Source organism: Crocuta crocuta, unplaced genomic scaffold (assembly GCF_008692635.1).
Source record: "Crocuta crocuta isolate KB4526 unplaced genomic scaffold, BGI_CrCroc_1.0 scaffold26, whole genome shotgun sequence".
Lineage (NCBI taxonomy): Eukaryota > Metazoa > Chordata > Mammalia > Carnivora > Hyaenidae > Crocuta > Crocuta crocuta.
Genome location: NW_027532249.1, coordinates 6751254 through 6778019, shown reverse-complemented (window position 1 = coordinate 6778019; position 26766 = coordinate 6751254). Strand labels below are relative to the sequence as shown.

Genomic DNA, 26766 nt, shown 5'->3' with positions numbered 1-26766 from the left:
TACAAATGAAAGACATAACTTCAACTACCACCCCAGTTTCACATATACACCTGGTAGTAGTTGGAAGACATTTAATTTAACATCAGCCACTTACCAGCTATGCTATGAGGAGAAGACACAACTTGTCCAAGACTCATGTTCTTCATTCATAAAATAGAGATAACAAAATTTACATCATAGTCCTGCCTTGTGTATTAAATAAGATAATGCATGAGAAAGTATTCTATAAGTGGTCAAATGATATGCAAATATAATGTGCTATTAATTAGTATTCCAAAGGAGAAACATCAACATTTAAATTCTGTATCAACCTTAGTCCATCCTACTGTCTGCACTGCAAGTGATTTTCAAAAATCAGTTGTACTATTGACATTATCCTCACACATGAAAGGCAGACAGGCTCTGCTATGTTACCTTTTAATAACGGTGTTTATCTAAAAATTAAGAGTCTCCAAAAGAATGACATATTGACATAGTGAGTGACATATCTATAAGAAACAAACCACAGTGAGTGACAAACTTCCTATTTTTAGGGATGTTATTTCTTGGGGGAAAAAATCTATTTTAAGTTGCATTACAGAGTTTCCTATGCATTCAGATTAGCTAGGACAAATTCTTTGACAATTTGAGTAACTCCAGGAAGTCAGAGAAAACTGATTGTGGAATCATATTCTTTTCCCCTGTGCCTAGCAGATAATGGAAGGAATATTAATCTTGATTCTTGAGGTGTCTTTAGGAAAGTGGCTATTCCAACCCAATTCTTTCTGCTAGCAATAGTTTTGTAGTTATGGGTCTTGCATTTGGAATATAGATCCTGAACTCAAGATATTTACATTTTAACAAAAAGTGAAATTCACATATGGATAAGTTCTTTGCAGTTGGAATAGGTTCTGTCCAGGCAGTATGGTTCAGCTTTTAAGAGGATTATGTTGATAAATATCACTTAGAGCCAACAATATGGTAGGCAATGTAACTAACAAGGAAATGTGAAATCACAGTCCAATCACCATGTTTTGCAGATGGAAAAACGGAGGCCCAGAGATAGTGTGAACTCACCCTTTGTCCAACCACTTGAAATTATAAGGAACGTTCTTAAGTTACTTTAAATTAAGAGCTACATGCATTTGAAACTTTTTATCTTAAAAAAATAAATGGAGAAATGAAACTCTCCAGTGCAGGGATAATTACGTGTCAGAGTCAGCTAAGAATCTTGCATCTGAAATGTCTTCCCTAATGCCTGGTTAAGAGGTGCCTGGAGGTGGTACGTGGTGATGGAGAGGAATAAAGAGGGGCTGGGATAGCTTGCAGGGAGGTGCATACAACCCCCACACGTAGACACAAAAGATCAAACTGGCTGTGCCCCAGGATGCAGAGGGAAAGAATGAAGAACTGAAAATAATGAGAGAAAAAATGAGAGACACGAAGAACAGAGGCAGAGGATCCAAGGTCATTTAACATTAATTTTGGAGAGAAGAGTATAGATAGCATACAAACAAAACCTTATAAAATTCTTAGAGAAAAATGATATGAGATGGACAAGGACTCTGACCTAAAAACTGTGAAACAACATACAGTATCCTAGGTAAACTCAAAAAGAAGGAAACCATATCTAGACATATGCAGGGGATTTTAAATTTCATAAATATGTAAACACATAAAGACTTTCTATAGGAAACCTTCAACAAAAGGAGTGCAGACTACCTTGCCACCATCAGCAGGGCTGGCATTAGACTTCGCCCACATGGCATAGGAACAGAAAGTGATATCAAGTAACGCTGATGGAGCTCTGAAGGAAAAGTTCTGAGCTTAAGACCTCCATCTCCTTTCAAACTGATTTCATGGGTGAGATGCACAAATATTTTAAATATGATATAAAGGTGCCACAGACAAATTAAAACAAACCTTGAAAAGAACTGTGCCAGAACAGGAATAAAAAATGTTAAATCAATAAACAGGTGAAGGGGATTAAGGAGTGCACTTGTCACGATGAGAACCGGGTGATGTATGGAAGTGTTGAATCACCTCCTGTACACCTGAAACTAATATTACACTGTTTATTAACACTGGAATTCAACTTAAAACTTTTAAAAAATGCAAAAACTGCACTGCAAAAAGGACTGAGGATATCACCAGAACCGGTAAAATTTATAGAAGTAAGCATACATGGTTGTTTTAAGTATGACTGTAAAATTGTTTCCCCATTTTTGCTCTTTCCAATAATTGATCCCTATTGCTTAAAAACTGAAAAGAAAAAAAAAAGTATTGTAAATAATCACAAGTTCAATTAATATATGGGTATGTTGGATTAGGGAAAAAAGAAAAGCATTTAGTGTTTCAAGTTCACAAAAAACAAGATTAATGTTCTATGACTTTGATAGTCACATAAATGTAGTTTTAGAAGTGCATTGGAAGTCTTCAGAATAACCAATAGAGAAACTAAAGCCTTCCTTTTAAACTAGAGCTTAGCAACACACAAAATGCTCTGGAAATGAAGGAAAGAATGAAGGAAGGACCCTTCCCTCCCCCTTACCATCATTAAAAAAAAAAAAAGGCAAAAACTTAGGGCACAAAACAAGTTGGAATATATACAATTTATATAATAATTTTTAAAAAATTTTTAATGTTTACTTATTTTTGAGAGAGAGAGAGAGAGAGACAGAGACAGAAGGAGAGTAGGGGAGGAACAGAAAGAGAGGGAGACAGAATCAGAAGCAGGCTCCAAGCTCTGAGTTGTCAGCACAGAGCCTGATGTGGGGCTCGAACTAATGAGCCTTAGAGCTGTGAAATCATGACCTGAAGTCAGCCGCTAAACTGACTGAGCTACCCAGGCAGCCCTATAATAATTATAACAATGACTGTATATAGGTCAAATTATGTTGCCAACAGGAAAAGACTCTCAGATGGGACTTTACTTTTAAGATAGTTTACACTTTTGGAAAAAAGCGTATCTAAATAAAATGACATGAATGGCTACAAATAAAGAACAGACAAATATTTTCTCAAAATTAAAACAAATTCTGTTTGGCACTATTAATATAAGACATGCACAGAGGTCAGGGAAAAATATGGATGAAGAGTCATTTCTAACTAATACAGAATCCACAATACAAAGAGATTAATGGTCATATTTGCACCAAATAATATCTGATTAATTTATCTGAGAAATTTTTAACAAAAGGAGAAACTATTTGATCCTTTATTGAAAAACAAGTAACAAAAATTGTATATCCTGTCTGATTTTTATTGTGGAAAATGTGTGTGTGTGCGTGTGTGTATACACACATACATACACACACACAGACAAAAAAAAAGCTTTAAAAATGAAACATATTTAAGACATATAAGTTTGTACTTGGAATATGCATGGTTTTTATTTATTCTTGAATACTTCTGTATATTAACCAAAATTTCACTATTGACCATGGATTAATTCTGTAATGAAATGGTATCAGTTCAAAAATAACCTCTATGGTACACGGCAAAGGAAACNAAAGAAGAGCAGAATAACTTGTGGGACAACTTTAGATTGTCAAGTACAAAACAGAAAACATTTTATAGCAAACAGAAAAATACTGATATAATAAGCAAGAGGGAAAAGATAAACAGTTGAGAGAATGAATCCAGGAGATGTAACATGTACATATAGTATGAGATGTGAAAGCTGGGTGAGAGTTAATATTGCATGAAAAAGTAGGAGGAGCTTTAAAATAAACATGAAAAAAAATTTAAAGCATAGTAATTGAAATCAACAACGGTAAGAAAAAGGTGAACAGAGATGCCTGGCTAGCTCAGTCAGTAGAGCATCTGACTCATCTCAAGGTCATGAGTTCAACCCCCACACTGGGTGTGGAGCTTGCTTAAAAAAAGAAAAGAAAGGAAAAGAAAAAGAAAAAGAAAAAAGCAAACAAAAAAAACTGCAATGTAAAATAATATAGCAAACTCACAGTAAGAGATAAAACCTATTAGTCATTCTAAACCATAAACCATAAACCATCCTAAAAATGAAGCATCTAAGTTCTTCAATTAAAATAAAAAGATCAGGGGCACCTGGGTGGCTGAGTTGGTTAAGCATCTGACTTCAGCTCAGGTCATGACCTCACGACTCGTGAGTTCGAGCCCCACATCGGGCTCTGTACTGACAGCTCAGAGCCTGGAGCCTGCTTCAGTTTCCATGTCTCCCTCTCTCTTTACCCACCCCGCACCCCCGCTCACACTCTATCTCTGTCTCTCAAAAATAAATAAACATTAAAATAAAAAGATAAAAACAATAACCTCTGGTATTATTTCTAAGGGAATGGATTTTTTTATTTGTCTACTTTTACTTTGATTTTGTTTTTAAGGTGATTTAAAATTACCAGACACTATTATTTTGTCCTCCCATTAATTGTCATAAACTGACCTTAAACTAAAGTCACATCTACTTTCATCATAATAAGAATACATTTCCTACAGTTCATGGAATTCGAAATTTTGTACTTAATAAAATCCATAGAGTATGTCAAAGAATATATAGTATCTTTGGAAATCAATGCTTTAGTTGCTATAAAACTAAGCATTCCATATGCAATCCTCTTCCTTAAAGGAAGGAAAAAACCAGAATTCTCACATAATTATTTCCCAGGGAGTAAAATCAGACATATACATTAACCTTCAATAATTTTAAGTAATGGACAGAGGTGATTTAGAGACCCAAGGCTGATTTTTCATTACTTTATCAATGCTTTTACTAAATTGGGTAATTAATCATGTCATTTTGAGAATTAGAAGTATTATCTAAAGGCAGATACTCTTTTTCTTTTTACTTATTAAAGTAAAAATACATCTGCAAGTTTATTTTTAAACTTCCACCCAGTTCAATTTCACCATGTGGTTACATGACAGGCCAAATGACAAAGGAATCAGATAAAGTGAACACATGTCATAAAGGCACTGTCTTGATAAGATCAAGTTTTAGCTGCAGATGATAATAAATTAAGAAGTACTATGCATATGAAATTAAAACCATGGCTTTGAGAATCTTTTTGAACATAGTATTCCAATCAGCTACTATAAATTCATAAAATTTACAGAGTCAAGGGGCGCCTGGGTGGCTTAGTCGGTTAGGCGTCCGACTTTCGCTTAGGTCATGATCTTGCGGTTCATGGGTTCGAGCCCTGCGTCGGGCTCTGTGCTGACTGCCAGCTCAGAGCCTGGAGTCTGTTTCAGTCTGTGACTCCCTCTCTCTCTGACCCTCCCCTGCTCACGCTGTCTCTCTCTCTCTCTCCTAGAAATAAATAAAACATTAAAAAAAATTTACAGAGTCAAACTAAATAGAAAGTCATTTTATTTTCTTTTGTTGTATACATAGAAAAGTATTTTCTATGTGTACCAAGAAGGTGCTATTATGACAAGGCAGAACAACAAAGAGTTAGAAATAAAGTTATAGATTCATAGCTAAATTATTATTTGGAGATAAACTAAGTTTTAAAAATAATTTAGAGAAAACATGGCAGATTGGAAAACTGAATTTATCCTTTCTCCTTGATGATAAATACATCCTCTCATTACTAAATAAAACAAATAAATGAATGAGAAGGTATAAACACAAGAAAAGCACAAGAGAAAAAAATGACAGCAGGTGGGTCAACACATTTTTGAAGCTGGAAAATGGATCTGGTGAGAGCCAAGAGTCAGCAGGACAGGATGGCATCAAAGCACCCAGGAAATGTTTGCAAGCATTGTGTCTGTTGGCAGGAACTTACTCAGAAGAGGAGGCTCACTGGTAATGGTCTCCTCCGCCTTGGCTGGGTCCCTGCCCGACCAGTGGATGGAGCTCACCAGCTGGCAGGCCCCACGCGTGCAGACAAAGCTGTGTACCAACTTTCTGGTGCCTCGCTCTCAAGAGTGAACACAGAGGACTACTGGGATAAGAGAAATGTCCTTCACATAACAGAAAGAGGCCAACCGACCCCACCAAAACCCAAGTCAAAACCCAAGTGCCGGGGCACCTGGGGGACGTGGTCAGTTAAGCCTCCAACTTGATTTCACTCAGGTCATGATCCCAGGGCCATGGGATTGAGTCCCCAGGTGGGCTCTGAACTGAGTGTGGAGCCTGCTTAAAATTCTCTCTTTCTCTGCCCCTCCTCTTGCTCCTGAGCACTCTCTCTCTCTAAAACAAAACCAAGTACCTGAAAAAAACAAAACAACCCAAAAAAAACAACGCAGGGAGCAGAAAAACAACAGTCTCAAACGCTATAGGAACATTTCCTAGAAATAAAAGAAATGACTTTGCAGCCTGAACATATGAATGAAAACTTAGTTCAGAACACCAGGGACAGAGAGACGGTTCTGAAAATGTCCAGAGTATGGGATTCTTGCAGAGGGTGGGGTGAAGGCAGGGGAAAACCAATCCTTTCCACACACACACACACCCTAGCACACTTCCCCCCTACACAAACCCAGATACCACCCCCCCACACATTCCATACATATATATGCACATACCACATAAACACACATTCACACACACCACACATTAGTACATTCCATGATACACACACACACACACACACACACACACACACACACAACTGGCAAAATGATTCTAGATAAATCCTGAGCAGAGGCTAAGTTGTGCCGTAAGTCTCCATGAACAGCACCCAAAACATCTTACATATTAACAAGACATCCTCACTTCTGAGCAGCAGATTTCTTTTCTCTAGTGTGTTCTTCATGGTGTGGCACTAGCAGTGTGTGTCCTGTACCCACACATGAACACCAGGGCCAGAGGTCCTTACACTGTAACAATACCGGGCTCTCTACTTAAAGAGTGTAATTATTAGCTCCTAAATAAACTACCTTTGTACATTTTATGACCCAGAGGTAGACCAACACTTCCCAAGTCTACATTCTACTGATTTAGAAAAAACAACTTCCTTTCGAATCCTGGACCCTGGCTTAAAGTCAGTTTACACCTTTTAGTCCCAATATTGTCATGTTTAAATATTTCAATGTTAACAAACACACCTACTTCATTTTATTCACTATGTAAATTCATTCAAATCACATGTAAATTGTGTGATAACCATGTGCCCAAAGTCTTATTTTCACACTGATAAGAATTGATGCAATTTCTCTCAAAGAATGGTTTATGCATATTTCACATGAACTCCAAACAGCTTTGAATATTACTGTCAACCCCTTGACTGTTTTAATGAAAGCTGACGTAAACCTGTCTGAATCCCATCTACAGAGGACACCCCGAGGCCCACGTCATCTCTTAAAGTCCTGTATTATTTTCAGTGTCTTCTGTGGTGTCCTGATGTCACGGCTCTCCTTGTCAGTGGCACGAAACAAGATGCTGACAACTTATTTTAAGAACATTGTTTACTTCCTTTCAAAACACTGAGATTTCAATATCAGAATCAGAAATTCTGACAGAAAATGGTAAAAACAAGATTAACTCCTTGCAAGCACTTTGCTGCCTGGGAGTATTTTAGAGACGAGCAGCTGAAATCGCCGTCTTCCTTACCGCGGCTCTCCACTTCCAAGCATTCCCCAAGGCTTGGGAAGCAGGAGTCAACTGAGCTGTTTCATACAGGCCTTGGTGAAGCTGGAAGGGTTTGTGGTTTTATCATTTTCTTCTTTTTTTTTAATGTAAAAATATTTGCTTAAAATTCTTCTGGACTTGAGACTGTGAAAAGCATTTTGTAGAATGATGACTACTTGGTAAAGGTATATATGTTTATGACAAGAGGGAAAAAAATGCTTTCATTTTAGAATATGTAAGCGTAACTTACATGCTTCAGGAAACTCAAGCTAGAGATGATTATAACAGCACATCTAGAGTCCTGGGAGAATGCAGCATCTTAAAATTCTCATCTGCTGCTTACCATCTCATTGATTTATAAGAGCAAACTGTACAATGACAACTTTGGGGTGTGTTATGGCAAATTTCTAGCAGGTGCAGTTAGGTGTGTGTATATGTAATATTTTCAACAGATAACACCAAAGATACATACTGAAGAGTGATATTTTTCATCTTGCGAAACTATGTAAGATTAAGACTACAATAATTGAAATACAGGAAGACAAACCCCAGAGAATATGAATGATTTATCAAAACAGTTCTTGCCCAATTAGTTCTGAGAGAATTTAAGCAAATTCTTAAGCTATACTCATAGTTACATCAGTACGTTGACTAACTCAGTAAATGATATTTAGAATAGGATGACCTAGATATTTGAAAACAAGAGTTGGTGTTTTAAAAATAAATCAATGTATTGACTGAAAATGGATACAGTCAGTCAGTGAGTAACTCTAGCATCTCAAAGCTAAACTTGATAAAGACAAGACCTGTCACTGAAGATGATTAAAGCAAGAGAGAGAATTGCCCAACACAATTACACATAAGGTACTGGAACTAACCTTATGTTGCCCATGACCCCCACCCCCATACCTCCATAACTGCCTTACAATCAACACTAACCTCACCAAGAGCTCATCCTCATTTCTTGAATACAACATAGTGTTAAATATAGTAAAAGCTTTCTATCTGCTCTTTTCATAAGTAAGTCAGAATTTATTTAGCTGATAGTTTAAATGCCTTATAAGATCTAAAGGCAAGTTCGAGGACCATCCAGTGGTCTAACTTTCGTCTTTCCCATTCTAGAGAGAAGCTCATCACAGGTACTCATTGTTTGTTATTTTTCTTTTTCTGAGATAATGGAATCATTACGCTTTTGAAGACTTTTACTTACAGGAGTCCCGGCCCTCTCACAACAATGTCTAGGGCAGGAGAAGAGCCAAGACCCAATCACACAGGTGTTGCCACGAGCAGCCCTGTGAATAGTGAGGTCTCAAGAAAGAATGCCTTGTGCCTTCTAGTTCCCTAAAAATGTCCCATTTTTCTACCACATATGTGCGGTATTTCACTTTTCTCCTGAGGTTCATAGAACGCCTTTCTTTAAACTCTACTTCCATATTCTTCTACTTTCTTCAAAAGGTCTGAGGCCAAGCTTTAAAGGCTATGTGGTGGATGGAGGAAATCATGTCGTACATTCTCAATATTATTCGTAATTAGACACTACAAGTAAAAGCAACACTTGGACGTCTTTGTGCCATTCTGAGTGAGAACACTTCCGGAAAGTTGCTGGAACAAAGTGGAGCACACCCACTGTGACTTTGTTTTTAAGAATACATCTGAGCAGGGAGAGGTGAGTGAGGCACACGTAGGAACAGTGGTGGGAGGCAAGTCAGCTGTGGTGAAGTGGGAAGAAGAGACCTTGGCTGAGGTACATAGCAATCTTAAGGAGCTGTCCAGCGTGGCATTTGTTATCTCAGCTCCAGTGACTCAGGAGGATACACTCCAGAAAGAACCAAGCGACAGACCAACTGCAATGTTATGGTCTTGCTAACTTTCAGGATGATGACTCAAGTTTTGAAGGAAGCACTAAGTGACCAGTTATTTCATCTGGAAATACCCGCCACTCAAAAATCTACTGTGAGACGGCAGAACATGGTAAACTCTCTCAGAGCTATTCCATGGAACTTTCTGTGCCATCTAATATGGTAGCCACTGGGCATACATGGCTATGTGTGACTGTAACTGAGGAACTGAAGTTTTAATTTGGTTTTATTTTAGTTAATTTTAATTTAAACAGATACATATGACTAGTGACTAACCATATTGGAGTTTGTAGCTCTAGATTTAAACAAACAAAAAAATGAACAAAGAGTGAGCACACAAGAAAAGCCTAAGGAAGATTCTTCATAGCCACACACCCCTGTGGATGTCTGACAAGTGGCTCTATCCGCCCCAACGGGGGCCTCACCTATGACAGAGCCCTCTCTCAATGATGCAACTGCCCCCCCCTTCCCTCCCTTATGTCCTTTACTCTCTTTTCCTCCTTCCCCCACACAAGTAGGGTTCAACTCTACTCTCCTGGTCCGTGAGTCCTAAACATTTGCCCAAGTACCCAAGATGTTTGCATGTCTTTCTTTTTTAGGGATACTAGGTGATATTCATTTCTTTTAAGTGTTAATACTGTATTTACACATCTAACATACTCATTTATACTATTTGGAAGTATTTACCATTATTTCTTATAGAAACATTTGCTTTGATTAATTTAGGACTATTTTCAGCACTCTCTTCCAAGACTGCAATCACCTGATAAAGCCAGGACTTCCATTTGGATCTCTTTTATTCAAACAAATATTTTTTTTTGCTTCACACATTATATACCGTATTCCTTTCTCTTTATACTTCTCTGTGATATGTGTTTTATTTATTTGTGTGTTGAACAAACTTTTTTAGTTGACATATTCTGTAACTAGATCACCAATCTGAATAATTCATCTATACATTATTTTACCAACTGATGGGAACAGAAAAAGCAGTACAGACTTCTACGGATTTATTTGTACTTACTTTTGTAAGCACTTGTAGGCACTATCCTCTCTATACTATTATGAAATATTAAAAACATGGGTATATGCTGCAGTATAACTTCGCACTCATTATCTTCTGTTCTGTCACAGAATCATCCCATCTCCAAATGATCAAGACATAGAGAAAAAGAAATAGGGGAAAGGTAAAAACAAGAGGGGGAAAAGGCAAGAGGTTCTGGAAGTTCTCTAGAAGACAGCAGGACTCAGCACTTGTGTGGAGTCAATTCAGGCCTGGGGTGGGACACAGAATGGTGAGAGTATCTGATGGCATGGGCACTTGTTAAGGAAAGTGTCATCAGAGGCTCGGGGCAGTGATGTGGGTCTGGGCAAGGCTTCATAGGTCCAAAAAGTCTCCAGGAAGGCCAGAGGTGGGCGGGCAGCAGGAAATGCCAAGGAGGGGCCTTAGGAACACAGAGAAGGGAGTATAATGGCAAGGCATCCGGCTCCAAGAGAGTCATTTGTGATGCTACCTAGAACTGCTAATCTGCATTATGTTCCAATTCATCCCTGTAAAAATTTAAACAAGAAAAAATTTTACCTGTGATGTCCTGAATACCGTGGACCACGGATATGGCCTATTCCTCGGCACCCTGGAGTAGGACAAACAGCTTGACCTGGAAGGATTTTCACATCATTTGCTCCTTCAGGAAGTAAAAGAACATACCTTGAAAACACCCTCAGTAAAGAACTAAAAAGACTAAAATATGTAAATGATATTGAGACTTTGCAAATTAAACACAAACCATCCCCAAAACACTTACTGGATACCGGTGAGGTTTTATAACGTGATTTAGCAGAAAACATCAGTGCTGTAATAGATAACACTAATGCCACTAGTATCTGAGGCCGAGCAAAACACAGAGGCACTGAAATATTTTAAAAATATGAGGACATTCGCTCATTTCTTTCAGAGGATAACACCAGCAAAGGCAACATAACCATGAGCTAAGAGAGGAGTGTGAAAGGGTGAGGTCTGGCTTGTGGTTCCCCTTGAAACTCCCACTCAGCCACAGCGAGGGGCTCCCCCAAATGCTGGGCAGGAACTCGGCTAATACGTGAGGCACGCCAAAGATAGCAAATAGGGCCCTACCCATGCTTACTCAAGTAGGTGTCAAAGCTAGCTGAAGCAAGAAGCTATACTACAAGATGCTAATACTAATGCTACGTACACCTTATACTATACTAACACTGCTACTGACGCTATATATACTTAATACTAATACTATAGTATGTATCCACTCGAGGCCAGAGAAATTCTGTCCCAAGCCCAAGAGGCAATCTCTCTAAAGACTGTCAGAAGTTAAGCCTTCTTTCTCTGTTCTGTGATGCTCCTCAGTGGCTCTCCCTCCAGAGAAAACCCTCTGGATCCTGTCATCACCCAAAATGACACTGCTTCCAAAGGCACTGAGCAAACATCCCATCTGACAACAAAATCGCATCCTTCCAGACTGCTCGCTCAGGTAGCCCAGCTGCTGCTGCTGCTTCAACATCAGGGGAGTTTCCAGGCCACGAATTCAATTCTTCCCCATCCTCGGCCTCTCTCATCACAACTCCCTTCCCTTGTCTTAGAGTGTACCAAGCAGTATTTACCCTCCATTGCAAATAACTTAAACCCCGTGCCTCGCTGACCTTTTATGACAGGTGGCTGTGAAAAGAAAACAAAGAGCCAACCATGGGTCAGTGGTACTATCCTGCTGGTCTCTGTTTTGCATGACTAAGTTCTGGGAAAATTACAGACCATCGCAGATTCACCGTTACCCAAACTACTGTCTTCAGTGTCACCTGAGCCCCTCCCTACTCTCCCATGCCTCCCTTAACCTTCACCCTTCGGCAAGCTGAGCTTGCCTGCCCTTTACTGAGAAAACAGGAGCTTCTCCTCAGGGCACAGCAATTCTGCCCCTTCCATCAACGCGCAGGAAGCACTCTATCCTTTCCAGGGCAAGTCTCTCACCATTTATGTTTGGGACTTGTCTACCTCATCCTCTAGGGTCATTAGGCTATCATTTATGCTAATCACTCCTGAACTATCAGATCCTTTATACTTAGCCCATCTCCAGTTTCCTCGCTATAAAAAGAAACAAACACACACACAAAAAATAGAACACAAGAGCGTAAAACTCTGCTGGGATTTCACATTCCCCTTCAGGGGCTCTTTACTCTTTTCCCATTCCTAGCCAAACTCCTCAAAGAAGTGACTTCTGCTTCCTCACGTCTCACCTCTCAAACAATATCCATCTTCTAAGGTCACTAATGGCCTCTCGCATTAAGCCCAACCTGCGATGCTGAGGAGGATCACACTCCCTGCCTTGGCACTATTAACCACTAGCCCTTCTTGAGTTGTTATTGTCTCCAAGCTTTGGTGACCTCACACCCTGACTGCGTACGGGCACCCTCTTGTAATATCCTTTGCCAGATCACCCTCCTCTGGTTAACCTTAAAATGTCAGAGAACCTCAAGGTCTGTTCCTGGGCCACCCACTTCTACAGCCTCATTTACCAACTATACACTGTAGATGCTCACTGGCTATACACAAGCTTGCAGGATATGTACAACAAATATTACAGGCCATTACAATAAATATTTATACCTCAAACACATTCTCATTCAGTTTACTGAGCAACAAGAACGTCTGTCTTAGATACTTATTATGCTCTCATAATTTTGCAAAACACCTTGAGGGATAAACAGAGAGAAGTAAGAGTTGCCTTAGTAGAGTAGCTTTTGTAAATCGCCTTAAAAAAGAAACAATTTTAAACAAATCCAAGGAATCTATGTTTAAAAACTGCAAACAAGTCTCTAATTAAGAAGTATGTTCGTGTCAGTCAGCAAATTTTAAAAGTCTGTGAAAAGGAAACACAGAAAAAAGGCAGACTTTTCTCCAAACTTCGCTTCACAATACACTTCCAAGGCCACTGTCACAAAGTCCTGAAATATTAAACCTATAAACAAACCAACAAACAAATGCTCTCAAAGGTGCTGCTCTGTGTGGACAACATTCTGAGAAACTGTCAGTGAAGGATCCTCAGGAATTTTTTCAGGACTATCATTTAATTAGATTAGGGCTTAAAGTGACCTTTTACATCTTTATCATATTTATCTTCAGGGCCCTGACGGCAGTCACATTTCTCTCCTTGTTAGATATGTAAGGAGCGGTATGACTTCAACTATTGCGAGAAGAGTTATTTCATTAAGAACCACAGCAAGGGTCATAGCAAAGAAGGAGTCAAAAAGAACAAGCAATAAAAATGCATGGAATCTAACAATTTCCTTGGTACATTTTGTATGATGAGGTTTAATGGGTTGACTCAACGGTGAATTAGACAGCCATCTGTTGGGGGAAAAGAAACCTTTAAATTCAACAATTCTTCATATTATTGCCTCTAGGATAAGGGAACCTATGATAAAATTAATGGTCCCCCCCGCCCCCAGAAAATAACAGCATTTTCACCAAGAATATCTTCCTTGTAACTGTGATATTAGAGAATTAGGTCTCAAGAAGAAAATGTTCTCAACTTGAAATCATTTTTTTTCAGAGAGACTATTCTGAAGATTTTACCATTTCTTGCCTTCTTTCTGCCACTTTAACTGAAATTAATTTCCTGGCGTATCTACTGATCTCCTGTTTCCCTTCACTAGAGTAAGGACACTGACCTTATCTAAGGTGTCTACAACTGTATCCCCAGAACCCATTATAATAGCGACTGGCACACAATAGAACTGAATAAGTATGTTTTATAAGTGAAGCAGGATCATAAAGACAACAACAATTAACACCCACTAAGCATTATTTGGTACATACTGACCACAATGCTGTGGGCTAATCTCTGTTTTATTCTTATTCCAGAGCTTAGTTTGTCTAAAGTCAATCTCTAGCTTTCTATTTCTGAATGCTATGAGTTACTAAGAAGCAGCATGAATAACTCCTAATTTATTCCAAGTCTTGTATGAAAATTTTACTCAGGCAGGAGTGAATCTAATGGCAGAGTTCTTCCTGCAAAGACTAAACGAAATGGAAAATATCTTTGTAGACTGGAAATTATCCGAGTAAGGAATGGTGCATCACACTCACTGATACAATAAGTAAAATGTCCTTGTGAATTCCCATTCACATGGAATTACACAGTTGTCGTAAACAGCCAGGGCAGGTACTGCAATGTCCCGTCCAACATCCATCCTCTTCTTTCTTGCTTGCCTGAACCCTGATTTGGTTCAGAATGGCAATGTGCCTAGATAACATGTTAGCTTTCCCAGCCTCTCACAACCAGATGTGGTCGTTTGATACCGCCTGGGACAGTCAGACCTAAGGGAAAGGCAACATCCTATAAGGACGTCTATAAATGCTTTTCCTTCCTAGCAGAAGGGTAAAGCTGATGCTGGTGCTGCTTTGCTCACTCAGATCCTCCTTCTTTGACCTTCGTGGGACACAGATGTAGGAAACTCATGAAGTGACAAGCACAAAGACGAAAGCAAATGCTGAAGAAAGCAGAGAATAAAGGAAGACAAACCCGGAGCCAGGACATGCCAGGGTGGGCCTACCGCGTCAGAGTCTGTCATGCAGGACAAATAACCCTCTCTTTGATTAAACCATTGTAAACAGACTTTTGTGTTACCTGTAGCTGAAAAGTCTGCACGATGAAATGGCAATTTTATTTTGTTTTTCCTTTCATGAAATCAAGTAATTTTTCTAAAACAAAAACTAGAATTGCATGTGGGCATTAGACCTATTTGTCATGCAAAGAAGATGTAAGATCTCAAGGGAAAAATCAGTAAATTAAAAATTGTACCCATCTCTAGAAAATGAGAGGGAGAGTTGTCCTTTATTTCAAAATGGCCCAAACTGGTGACCATGAGTGATGTGAGTGAAAAGGCTCATTATCCCATTCCATGTGGGTTAGAGGCTGAGCTCATCGCCCTCTTTCTGAGTAGGAAGCCGCTCCGTCTCCAAATTGTTATTTGGTCTAGAGGTGACTGGGAGCAGAATGACAATACTGACATTGATGATCTGTTCCTTCAAGTGCACATGTGAGCTCCGCGCTGACGTTGGCCCACATCAGAACACAAGGGTCAAGAGGCAGTGTTCCTAGCCTCGTTTCAACACTAATTACCCACTGTGGAAAAAGTTTTCAGTTCAACCTGATTCACTTAACAAGTGTTTTATAGAGAAATGACTTCAGCACAGGGTGGGAATGTCCACTAGAGGACACACAGAAAAGTGGAAGAGATTTAAATGTCACTAATATAACAGACAAGTTAAGATACCTTATTTCTTCTTATTTCCCTATAGTATTTTTTAAGTTATTTATTTTTTTCAGTAGCCACTGAAGGTTATTCACACATTAAAGAGATACGGAGTTCCTGTCATGTGCCAACAGTATTTGGGTACTTGGGACACGGCAGCCGACCACAGGGAAAGACCTGACCCCTGGAGCCCAGGTGCTGGTGCCAAAGACAGAATAAACACTCGAATGAGAAACACAACAGACCGTCACACAGTGATGGCGCCAGCAGGTCATAAAAAGTGATGGGGCAGAAGTGAGGATGCTCCTAAGGCCAGCAGTCAGGGAAGAAGCCCTGACACGTGAGCAGGACCCTGCATGGAGGAAGGCCACAACACAAGCTGTGACAACAGGAGGAAGGCCAGTGTGGTGGGAACCGCACAGACAGAGGAAAGCAGACAAGAGATGAAGTCCCATGGGCCAAAGCAACATTCTAGGTTAGGCCGGGGGACTGGAGTGTAGAGAGGGCTGATGAACGAGTAAGAACACACTCACTGGGTCCATCCACTAGAAGAGGGCCTGGGGCCGCTGTGCCTTGTGGCTGGGACTAGAGGCATCTGTGCAGCCACGGTATCTACACCCGGTGTTCAAGGTCACGGACCAGATAAGATTTCCACGCATGTTAGTGTCAGTGGAGGAGAGAAAAGCCTGAGGACTGAGGTCCTGGAAACACTGCTCGAGGACACTACAAGGGCATGAGGAAGGGGCCGCAAAGGCAGCAGCCTGGCAGAGACACATGTCCTCTGCGGAGAAGAACACGCAGATAGCACAGCAGGAAGCGAGTCAGTGGCTGTGACCACAGTGCCAAGAAAAGGCGACCTGCTCCCCAGCAGCGGGTGTGCCGCAGGGAGCTACCGGGCTTGGAACGGGACTGTTTTCAGTGACTGGACGCCAACAAGCCTGACTCAAGGTCAAGGGAGAGTGGAAGAGAAAAAAGAGGAAAGTGAGAGTTTAAACAGCTTTTTTTCAGTTGTTTTAATATAAAAGGCGGTATAAAAGTGGGTTTGCGGTCAAACACAGATTTCTCTTCTGGTTTTTGAATGATGATGGGGATGTGCCAGTAGAGGGAAAATCTGACAGTGTAGGGAGAGAGGGTGTAACGGGTGGGAGGGACCCTTGAGTGGGCACTCCGTGTGCACGCAGGCTGCCCCAGGCTCAGGGAAAGGGGGCCCGAGTGCTCCTGCACAGAGGAGGGTGTGCCAGCGGCTGTGGGTGCAAGGATGGCCAAGTTCTCCACCCATAGCGCTAGTTCTCTCAGTAGAACCGGCCTCAAGAGCATCAGTGGAGATTAAGAATGGAGCCGGGGGAAGCGGTGGCATTAAATGTGGGACTTAAAAGAAAGAAATAAAGGAAACTATTCAAGTCTGCACACAGTTTCATTTCAAACAATTTTACTATCTTTATTTTGGATGGAAAACTTTTAGGTTTTTTTCCCCTACCCTGCCCCCAGGAAATTTGAATTATAGTTTGTTAAGATTTAATGAAATAATTACCCTTGAGTGCTAGAGAATGTGAATAATAAGCATACCTTTCAAAGTGAAATTATAGGTTAATCATACTTATTCTTCGTCTCTTAATGAAATTAAGGACTGTAAATATCCACTGTGTTATAATAAGGAGTTTCTCAAACAGAAGAAGAAAATAATGTAACCACACACCATGGGTGCTTGTACTGGGTTTCAGACAGTCAGATTTCATGATATGTAAGTAAAATAGAATAATACTTTTGTGAAAGGGAAATGCAACAAAAGAATCAGAAAAGGCTCCTACAAATGTGACTGTTTTGACTAAGGCTCCTACATATGTGACTGTTAAGACACAGGTTAATATGGTGGGTAACTGGTCAATAACACAAGGATCCCAGAGAAACTGGACCTCGTGTGTAAGTACGGGCAGAGGATGAGGGAGGCCTGGTGTTTGCTGGAACACAGGGTGGTCCCATACGATGTATGTGCACGAAGTGTCTTAGATCTGGTGCTGTGCTGCCCCCGGCAGGACTGGGGACAAGCAGTGAGGGAAGTGAGCGTGGTGTTAACTGACACATGGCTGTAATGACGTGACAGAGGAAAGGGGGAAATGGAGACCAGAGATAGTTCTTATTCAAACATGTCACACTAGGCATTTTAAGGTAAAGAATCTGTACCATCAGTTTGTGCCCAACTATTTAAATATACAAAACTAGGCTCTTTTCCATTTTATGGACAGCATAGGCCTTCATAAAATGCCAACCTGTTTTGTAACCCAGTTTTTAACCTTTCAAAAAATCAGGGAAACACTCTTGATTTGTGGAAGGGAAGAACTGGGAGAGGTCCTCATAGATTACACGGAAGCAAAGAATTTTAAAAGTAGGAAAAAAATGTTAGGCATTATTGGCACACACAAAAAATCTGGTTTGTAGGTAACTGAACTAAATAGAATTAAACTGATAACCTTATTGGAGAGGGGTTGGGAAGGCATTATGTCTAACAGCAAGTAAGACAAAAACTGCTTCCCTAGACTGTCCTGTTTCATTGTTTTCATGACTTTTTAAAAAGAAATAAAAATAGATGCACTTATCTTCTAAATCTTAGCTTTTGTACAAATTCTCTCAAAGCTATTATGAAAACTAAAACTACTTTCTTTAGTCCTGAATCTCCCCTGGCTTGTCTTTTATATGAATTCAGCTTTTTAAAAAAAAAAAAAAAAAAAAAGACTATTTTGGTACTTGGTTTATGTAAATGAATTACCCCCATCTCTTAGACAGGAAATGTTGCAACCCCTCCCCACTTCTCTCCCTCCCTCTCCACTTTGCATCCTGAAACCTGATGCTAAACAGAATCCAAAAGGATGGTAACTGTGCCTTCTTTATTCCTAGGACTTTTCTTATTCATGTGACGGGAGGTAAGAAATGCCTAAAACTGTATATCATGATTTGTTTTTGAGCTTCTCCAGTGCTTGAGCTGCTTTCTTCCCTTTTACCAAAAGGAAAAACTATTGAGAAGAATTAAACATACTCTGTAACTCCAAATTCCAAAGTGGGGAGATGATAGCCTTGTTCCAATAACCTACACCTTACACTGAAAGCAAAACTATGCTTCATAATCATTCTTCAAATTAGCCTTGACCTAGCTTAGTCACATGAAGAACTTTCATTATCCATAAGCTTTTAACTGCTCTTAATAAAAAATGTTGAGAGTTGCTTGAGAAGCATGTTTATATGTATATAATTAAGAGGTACACTTCTCCCTGTGGCTTCTGCCCTGGACCTAATTCTCCAGTGAATGACATTCCCATACTGAGTAACTTGTGTACAGTCTTGGCAGGATTGCCTTGTTTCTAGTGGGAAGGAAATCTTTAACACTGATGGCTATAATAGATGCCTGGGTGAAAGGAGCAGCTCACGTTCACCCTAAGACCTGTGACTAGTTTATCCACCAGTGGCTCTGAATCAGTTTGCACTACAGGTTTGAGGGAGAAGGATGAGCACTTAACTGTGTGTTAGTGCTGCCCAGAGGGAGCTCTGTGCAATAGGCTGCATCTCCTATGTGTTGCATGAAAATGGATGTCCACCTTCATCATAGATATAAAGACACTCCATTCAGAGAAGGAGAGAAAGCTCCCATCATACGGCCCGACCATGAAATGCTAATTTGCTATGACTGTAAAAGTGTCCATGGTACCTGCCTCTTCAGTCCAGTCCAAAGCAGCAGGACAGTAATATACCAGGTTCCACAGGGCCAGAGGCCATGGACACGGCAGGCTAAGGAAAGCCTGGGAGTCACTAGGAGAGAGGTCCCACTAATGGCATTCGAGCTGGAAAGGACTCAGAGATTTTGGGATATATAAAGTTCCAGGTCTCACAAAATGTGAATTCCAGGGGTAAGCTTCTGAATCTTACTTAGGTGTTCCCCATTGGGTTGGGAACCAATGACCTAGACCATTCTTATACTTGCAAATTAGGAAATAATGGTCTGGGAGGTCAAGTTATTTGTGCCAGATCATAAATCATATTATGGCAGTTAGGACAAGAACTCAAGCTTCTTAACCTGCATATCTGTGCTCTTTTCACTCCGCTATGCTGTCTAATATGCGACTGCCATACTTAAAACTTGTATAGTTTCTATATATCAACTTTTAAAATCAACCGTTTCTAGTTTGAAGAGCTAGGGTAGCCAGGCACATGTTAGTCAGATATCTGAAGTAAACAGAATAAAGCCTGGGTGATCCCAGCCTGCTACTCAGAGTGGATGTGGGAAGGAGCACGCACAGGGAATTGGACACCACCACTCCACCCGGTCCTCATGTGCTCCTCACAATGGGAGCGGTTTCCTGAGCTGGCAATGCTTCAGGTATTTTTAAATGCTGTTTGGTCTTCATACAGCATGACCCTGAACTCATGCCAATCATTTTGCCATACGCTCAGTACATGCCAACTAGTCTAGTTCAGAGATGGAGGGACAGCCCACTGTACTGGGCTTAGTGAGACCCATTTTTTAGTGATTGTGACTAACTACACTTTTTGCCTTACTTGCTGAGCTTAGAAGCTAACCCTAGAATCAGATGTGAGACTCTGCTGTGTTGCAGAGTTTTCCCTGACTGCCTGGCATTGTGTAAGATTTGTTTGGAAGTGTTACAGAAAAAGATTCAGCACCTAATGACTTCCATTACAACACAGATCCACGGATACGAAGAAGAGACAGATGAAAAGAAAATGATGGAGGATGTTCTTGTCAATGTTAAGAAAGCCCACAAACTCCACATTAAAGAATATAAACTTCCCTAGTCATTTCTTTTACTCTGCTCTGCAATTCCTTAGGACATAAAGGCTTTTAATGTTCAGAAAAATAGTCAAGTAAAGCAGCAATAAAAAGAGTGTAATATTGTTCAAGGAGAGTAACGTCTTGAAGGAGAGAGGTTCAGTAACAGAGAAGCAAAGGGTCACCCGTGTCCTCACCCTTATTGGCTTTCAACCACCTGGTGATTACAGACATAACATTACATGTAGAAAATTCAAGTAAAATGAGAAGCATTCTCAAGAATGCTCTCGGGCTGGTGAAAAGGTAGCAGAAGACAGGCCAGTCGTCATGTCAAATATAATAGGGAGAGGCTACTGGCTAGTCAAAGAAGCTCTGACTTTGTGTCTGCAGCTCCTACAATGAGGAGCTCCTAAGCATGCCAATCCTTCCACGAGCAGGTAATGCAAGAAAAGATCCAGGGTCAGCAGTGCTGGAAGCACAAGTGTAGAGAGTTATTGGCCCAAAGATCTGTGGAGGGTATTCTGACGTCTCTTATAATTAGAGTATTTGTATGCGCTGAGGAAAAATGTATTTCTTTGCCAAGAAAAAATATTCTGATTTTGACTTTCTGGTTTGAATGAGTACCCAAGCATATATGAAAAGTAAAATACATGCCAAAGGCTCTTAGTTCCCAAATATGCTATACAACTTTCAGTTTGTGTACATTTGTGCTTTGTGATTCTTGGTTGCTTAGAATGCAGAGTGAAATGAGAAAACAAAACCAACCAGAATCTCTATACAGTTTCTTTCATAATGCAAGCATATATTGCTTATTTTACATTAAAAAAAAATCATTCTATTTTCATCCCAATGGGTCATTTAAGGATATATCTAATGGACAAGTATTTTTAAATCTTTCTCTTTTTTAATGTTTACTTAATTTTGAGAGAGAGACTGAGTGTGGGCAGGGGAGGTGCAGAGAGAGATGGAGATAGAATCTGAAGCAGGCTTCAGGCACTGAGCTGTGAGCACAGTGCCCGACAAAGGGCTCAAACTCGTGAACCGCAAGGTTATAACCTGAGCCGAAGTAGGATGCTTAACCAACTGAGCCATCTAGGTGCCCCTTTTCTCGATTTTTCTAATACCATTAAAGACAAGTGAACAAGACATCTCCAAGATGCTAATAGCACTAAGCTTGTCTGTAAAGCAACACCGAGTAGCCCTCACACACTCCCCATACCCATTCTGACCCCCAAGTTTAAAAATGGCCTTGGTGTGACTCGCATCTTGGGAGGCAGAATTCCAATTTTTTTTCACACTGAATAGGGTGCCTGTGGCAGCAGAGTGACCCTGTGACACCTCCTGTGTGACCTGCCCCAAGCACCCTAGGATGCCTGTTCCCGAGCCATCTCCCTTCCCCTGATGTATCACCCACTGTGGTCACCAGTGCAAAACCATGTCCCATAGGACCTACTGACTCTGGCACAGAGCTTGACACAATTGAGATGCCAAAAAAATCTCTATTCCATGATACCTCCAACACTACGCTCTAAGATGGTAAGCCCTTCCTGAAGCAATATGCTCAGGCAATCTGTTGATCACTCAAGGTTTCCGTTACCTGGACCTGTAGAACAATGTGGGGGCAGGACTAACAATTCCATCTCATCCCCTTCCCTCTTCGTGGAGGACATTACAGTCTTCTGGATAAGGTTAAAACTCTTGCTGAGAAATCCTGAAAGGCCTGCTGCCCAACACAGGGTCCCCACTGGACATCCATGTGCTGACATCCACAGATCTATGGCCAGATAGGACCCAGACACTGGGACAGGGTGAGAATCTCTTTTGTTTTATTGTCAAACCACCTGAGGTATGCCATGACTTGTAGAAGTTAGTATGCACTGGCATTAAGTGTCAGTAACTTTGAACAGAGCGGTGCCTTGATGAGACACAATCTCCCAGTGTCTGTAATGGGATAACTAAGACCACCCTGTCACATTTCACGTGAACAGTAGCAAATGAAGTCGTTTAGCTATGCTGAGAAAATAATCTGCAAAACTGTGCTGAGCTCACATCAGGCATCCAAACATCAAGTTTCAGAACAAAGTAAATGAATTCTGCCCTCACACCTCCAGAAGGTAGAGCACACATGATAAGCACTTCAACGAGGAACAGTTAAAACAGATAATATCATTAAGACTGTAAGTACATTTTGAAATGTATTATTTTTCCTTGATAAGTCTATCATGTAAATCTGTAATTAGGGACTTCTAAAATAGCTAACTTTTTTTAAACACAATATGCTGTAATTGTCTATTAAGTCAATGAGTACTTAGGGACTCTTAAAACTGCTGATTACTTGCTTGCTGGATTTTGGAAGAACAAGTACTAAAGACTCCTTATAAAATTATCTTTAAAGAAGAAGGAAATTGAAAATGTGCTGTTACCTGGCTATGTTAATCTTCCTTTTTTTTTTTTGTTTCTCAGAATGACATCTATCCATCATCACACTGGTTATTCCAGATCAGGACTAGAACTGCACTGAGTCTTATTTTATAATCTATGTGAATTTCCATCTCCAACAGACAAAAAAAAAAATTACTTTTCTGGTTCCACAGGGTCCCAAATGTTCATCAAAGGGGCTTTATTAATCATTTAGTTCTTACTGCAGATTTCGTTATTTTTTTTCTCGCTTACCAGGATAAACAATATACCAGGCCATTTGGTATATTTACAAGTCATTCTGTTATATTTATACAGCTGCTGAGTAACGAACCAAAAAGGAAAATGAGCTATATCCCTTCTCAAATTATGTTCTATTAACACTTGTTTATGTGTAACAGTTAAAGAAATTAGCAATGTTCATGAGGTCTTTAATATAAATAATAATAAGGGTTATAGACACTATTACTGCAGTTTGTAACACTATTCTATTAATAGACAATTTAACTTCATAATAATGCTATGTTTAGTTTATTTGGTAATCAAGCATCATAATTACTTCCAAATATAAATCATACAGATGCTACAGAAAAAACAATGACAAAAGTATTTAGACATGGAAGCCAGCTAAGAAATCTTTTTCTGCCTGTCAACTTCCTACTTGTGAATGCTCTCTTTGTTAGCAGTGGGAGTGTTCTGGCCTCTCTCTCTGTTACTAGGCCTGACTGGACTAATTCCACAGCTACTACTCAAGAATTTACTCCATAAAGGTTTCAGGTGAGAGTCCGACATGGCTTCTAGAGATGTTCTGGCATAAGTGGTTAACCAACTCTTAGAGAAATAAACAGATAAATATTTATTGGAGTCCAGACCCTGGAGAAATACTGATGACACAACACTCTTCTCTCCACTTATAAGCTTACAGTGTCATGGTGACTGCTGACAAAATATAAGGAAATACACCATTAAAATAACTACATAATATGAAATGCACTATGGAAAAAAGGAAGTGGTGAAATGGAAGCGGTGGTGTTCTTTAGGTAATGTGGCCAGACAAGGCTTTTCTCAGAAGGGACCATTAGAGATGAATTCTAAAGAGTATGAAAGTGTCATCTATTAGAAGAGCAGATAGACTATTCTGGACAGAGACATTAGCATATGCAAAGGCCCTGGGGTGGAAATAATTTGTGTTCAAAAAATTTAAAGAAATGGGGTGCCTGAATGGCTCAGTTAGTTAAGCGTCCAACTTCAGCTCAGGCCACCTTCTCACAGTTTGCGGGTTCATGTCCTGCATTTGGCTCTCTACTGTCAGAGTACAGTCCACTTCAGATCCTGTCCCCCTTACTCTGCCTCTTCCCCACTCATACACATGCACACAGGTGCTCTCTCTTTCTCAAAAATAAACATTTAAAAAAATGGGAAGAAAGGAGTGAGTGGAGGAGACAAGAAGGGAAAGGAAGACTAGGAGGTCAGAGGTGTATATACTCACATTACTTCTTGCATTTCCTCCTCTGTTCACATACCCCCCCTTTTATTTTATTTTATTTTTTAATGTTTATTTTTGAGAGAGAAAATGAAAGAGACAGAGTATGAACAGGGGAGGAGCACAGAGGCAGGGAGACACAGAATCCAAAGCAGGCTGCAGGCTCTGAGCTTGTTAGCACAGAGCCTGACCCGGGGCTTGAACCCACAAACTGTGAGATCATGAGCCAAGGTCAGACATTTAACCAACTGAGCCACCCAAGCACCGCCCCCCCAACTTTAGGCTAAACTGGAATAGGCATTTATTTACAAATAAGGAGTTAGTCAGCTATTTGCTTCTTTTGGTACACTAGGGGTGGCTGCACATCTTTAGGAAAAGATCTCACATGGCAGAAGGTAATGACATAGGAGTGGCCAGTGGCCAAGTTAATGAGCCCAAGGTCATACTTTTCCTCTTTTTTTTTTTTTTTCGTGGACCAATCTACTTATTTAAGCCATCTCCTGCCATAAGCAAAGGGATGGAAGATGAGTATACTGGTCATCATTTGATACAAGTAAGGAAGGTGAGTTTAAGGTCCCATATGCTTTTCTGGTCCATGTGTAGAGTCATGATTGATACTGGTGCTATGGTCCCCACTGGGTAGTGGTCCAGGTTTTCTGTACCCATCTTCATAGCCAATTGGAAGTGGATTCACATGACAGTTATAGAGTATGATTTCCATCTCCCTAGGGAAAGGGCTTGGACTTGATGTGGAGATAGGGGTAGGGATGAACTCTGGTCTTTTGTGTTCTGCATGATGTGATCTCGAGAAGACACTCCGCATACTCGCTCCCACACCGGGGAGTGCTACGAAGCAGGTGCAGGCCTTCCACTCGTGAGCTGAATTATCCTCCTGTGGTGCCCCTAGACACAGACCGCCCCAGCTGTGTGCCGACTGCCCCAGCAGCCCAGACACCTGCGGCACAGCACCACTGCCATTTTCAACCCGGACCTTCATAAGCCCGAGGCCATACTTCTGTGTCGACATAACTTGTGTGGGACCCAGAAGGGACCCAGAAGTTCTCGTATGCCTCAGTAAGGACGCACGGGGTCTTTGAGAGCGCTGGTAGGTAAGTAAGAGCCTGGCAAGACAAAGCCACAGAAAGAGAGATTGGGGAAGGGGCGCCTGGGTGGCTCAGTGGGTTGAGTGTCACACTCGGTTTTAGCTTAGCTCATGATCTCGCAGTTTGTGAGTCTGAGCCCCACATCGGGCTCCACGTTGATGGTGTGGAGCCCGCTTGGGATTCTCTCTCTCGCTCTACCTCTGCCCGCTCCCCTGCTCATGCTCTTTCTCAAAAATAAATAAATCTTTAAACAAAGAGAGGGAGAGAGAGAGAGAGAGAGAGAGAGAGAGAGAGATCTGAGGACTGGAGCAAACAGCCGGGACCATATGGCTTGGGGAGGTCTCTTGAGGCACTGACCCAGCAAATGCCTCCCAGGACCAGTAAGGCTTGCTCCTCCTGGAGAAGTAGGGCTCATCCTTTCCCCCAGATGCAGAACACTCTGAGAGCGGCTGCTCATCATGAACGATGTGCAGTTCCCGCAGAGCCTCCATGTGTGAGACTGCGCTGCAGCGTAATCTATTCTTCCATTTGGCTGCCCTCTTAGAAGCCATCACGCTTCATGCAACAGTGCTGATGCTGCAAAACAGGGGAGGCCGTCCCTTTCTGGACAGCCAGACTCAGCAACTCCACAGGCCAGTCCGAGGCTGCAGCCTCACATCAGCCGGGGGGCACATGTTCCTGCCCAAGTGGGGGTGATGGGGAGGGGAGACTGATACACTCATAAAGGAATACACTATAAGGTTCCGGCAAGCCAGAAAGCCACTGGGACCAGGACCGGACACCTGCTTCTGTCCCCAACAGCACTGCAAACCACCGCATCCACACCTGTACATGGTAGGCTGGGGCGTGACGAGAGGGGGATGATTCTGTCAGGTTTGCGTTCTACGGTCACATCTCTGGTGACTCCTAAGGATAAAGAACTTTTCTGAGATTTGCTTGGACTTCTTGACAATATGGATCAAATCCTCCCCTTCATCTACTGATTTTTATATCCACACTGAGAGAGCAGCTCTGGTCCCCTCAAGTTTGTGATACACGGCGTTCCCGGCACAGATGGTGAGGCCAGCTGTGTCCAACGGGATGGGTACCTGCACCGTGGGTCCTCACCTTGGAGGGCTCAGTGGCTGGCCCTGTCACTCCGTGCTCCCACCAGCACTTGTCACTGCATGGCAGTTCTTTGTCATTTCAGAAAAGAACAACAACAACAACAACAAAAACCCAACACTTCATATGTACATTGGTGAGAAAAGTCTATTAGTTACCAAGTGGCACATCCAAATCTAATTTGTTAATAAAAAAAAAAAAAAAGGTTCTTTGGG

At 41.0% G+C, this 26766-nt stretch overlaps 1 protein-coding gene across 5 annotated transcripts in view; it reads right to left on the bottom strand.

The window, feature by feature from the left end:
* The window catches only part of L3MBTL4 (L3MBTL histone methyl-lysine binding protein 4), a 416667-nt gene that overhangs the window by 148240 nt on the left and 241661 nt on the right, over positions 1-26766 (bottom strand). For all 5 annotated transcript variants that reach the window (XM_077778214.1, XM_077778215.1, XM_077778217.1 and 2 more), the window contains one exon: positions 10970-11072. In XM_077778214.1, coding sequence (XP_077634340.1) covers positions 10970-11072 — 103 coding nt within the window. The remainder of the gene's footprint in view (positions 1-10969; positions 11073-26766) is intronic.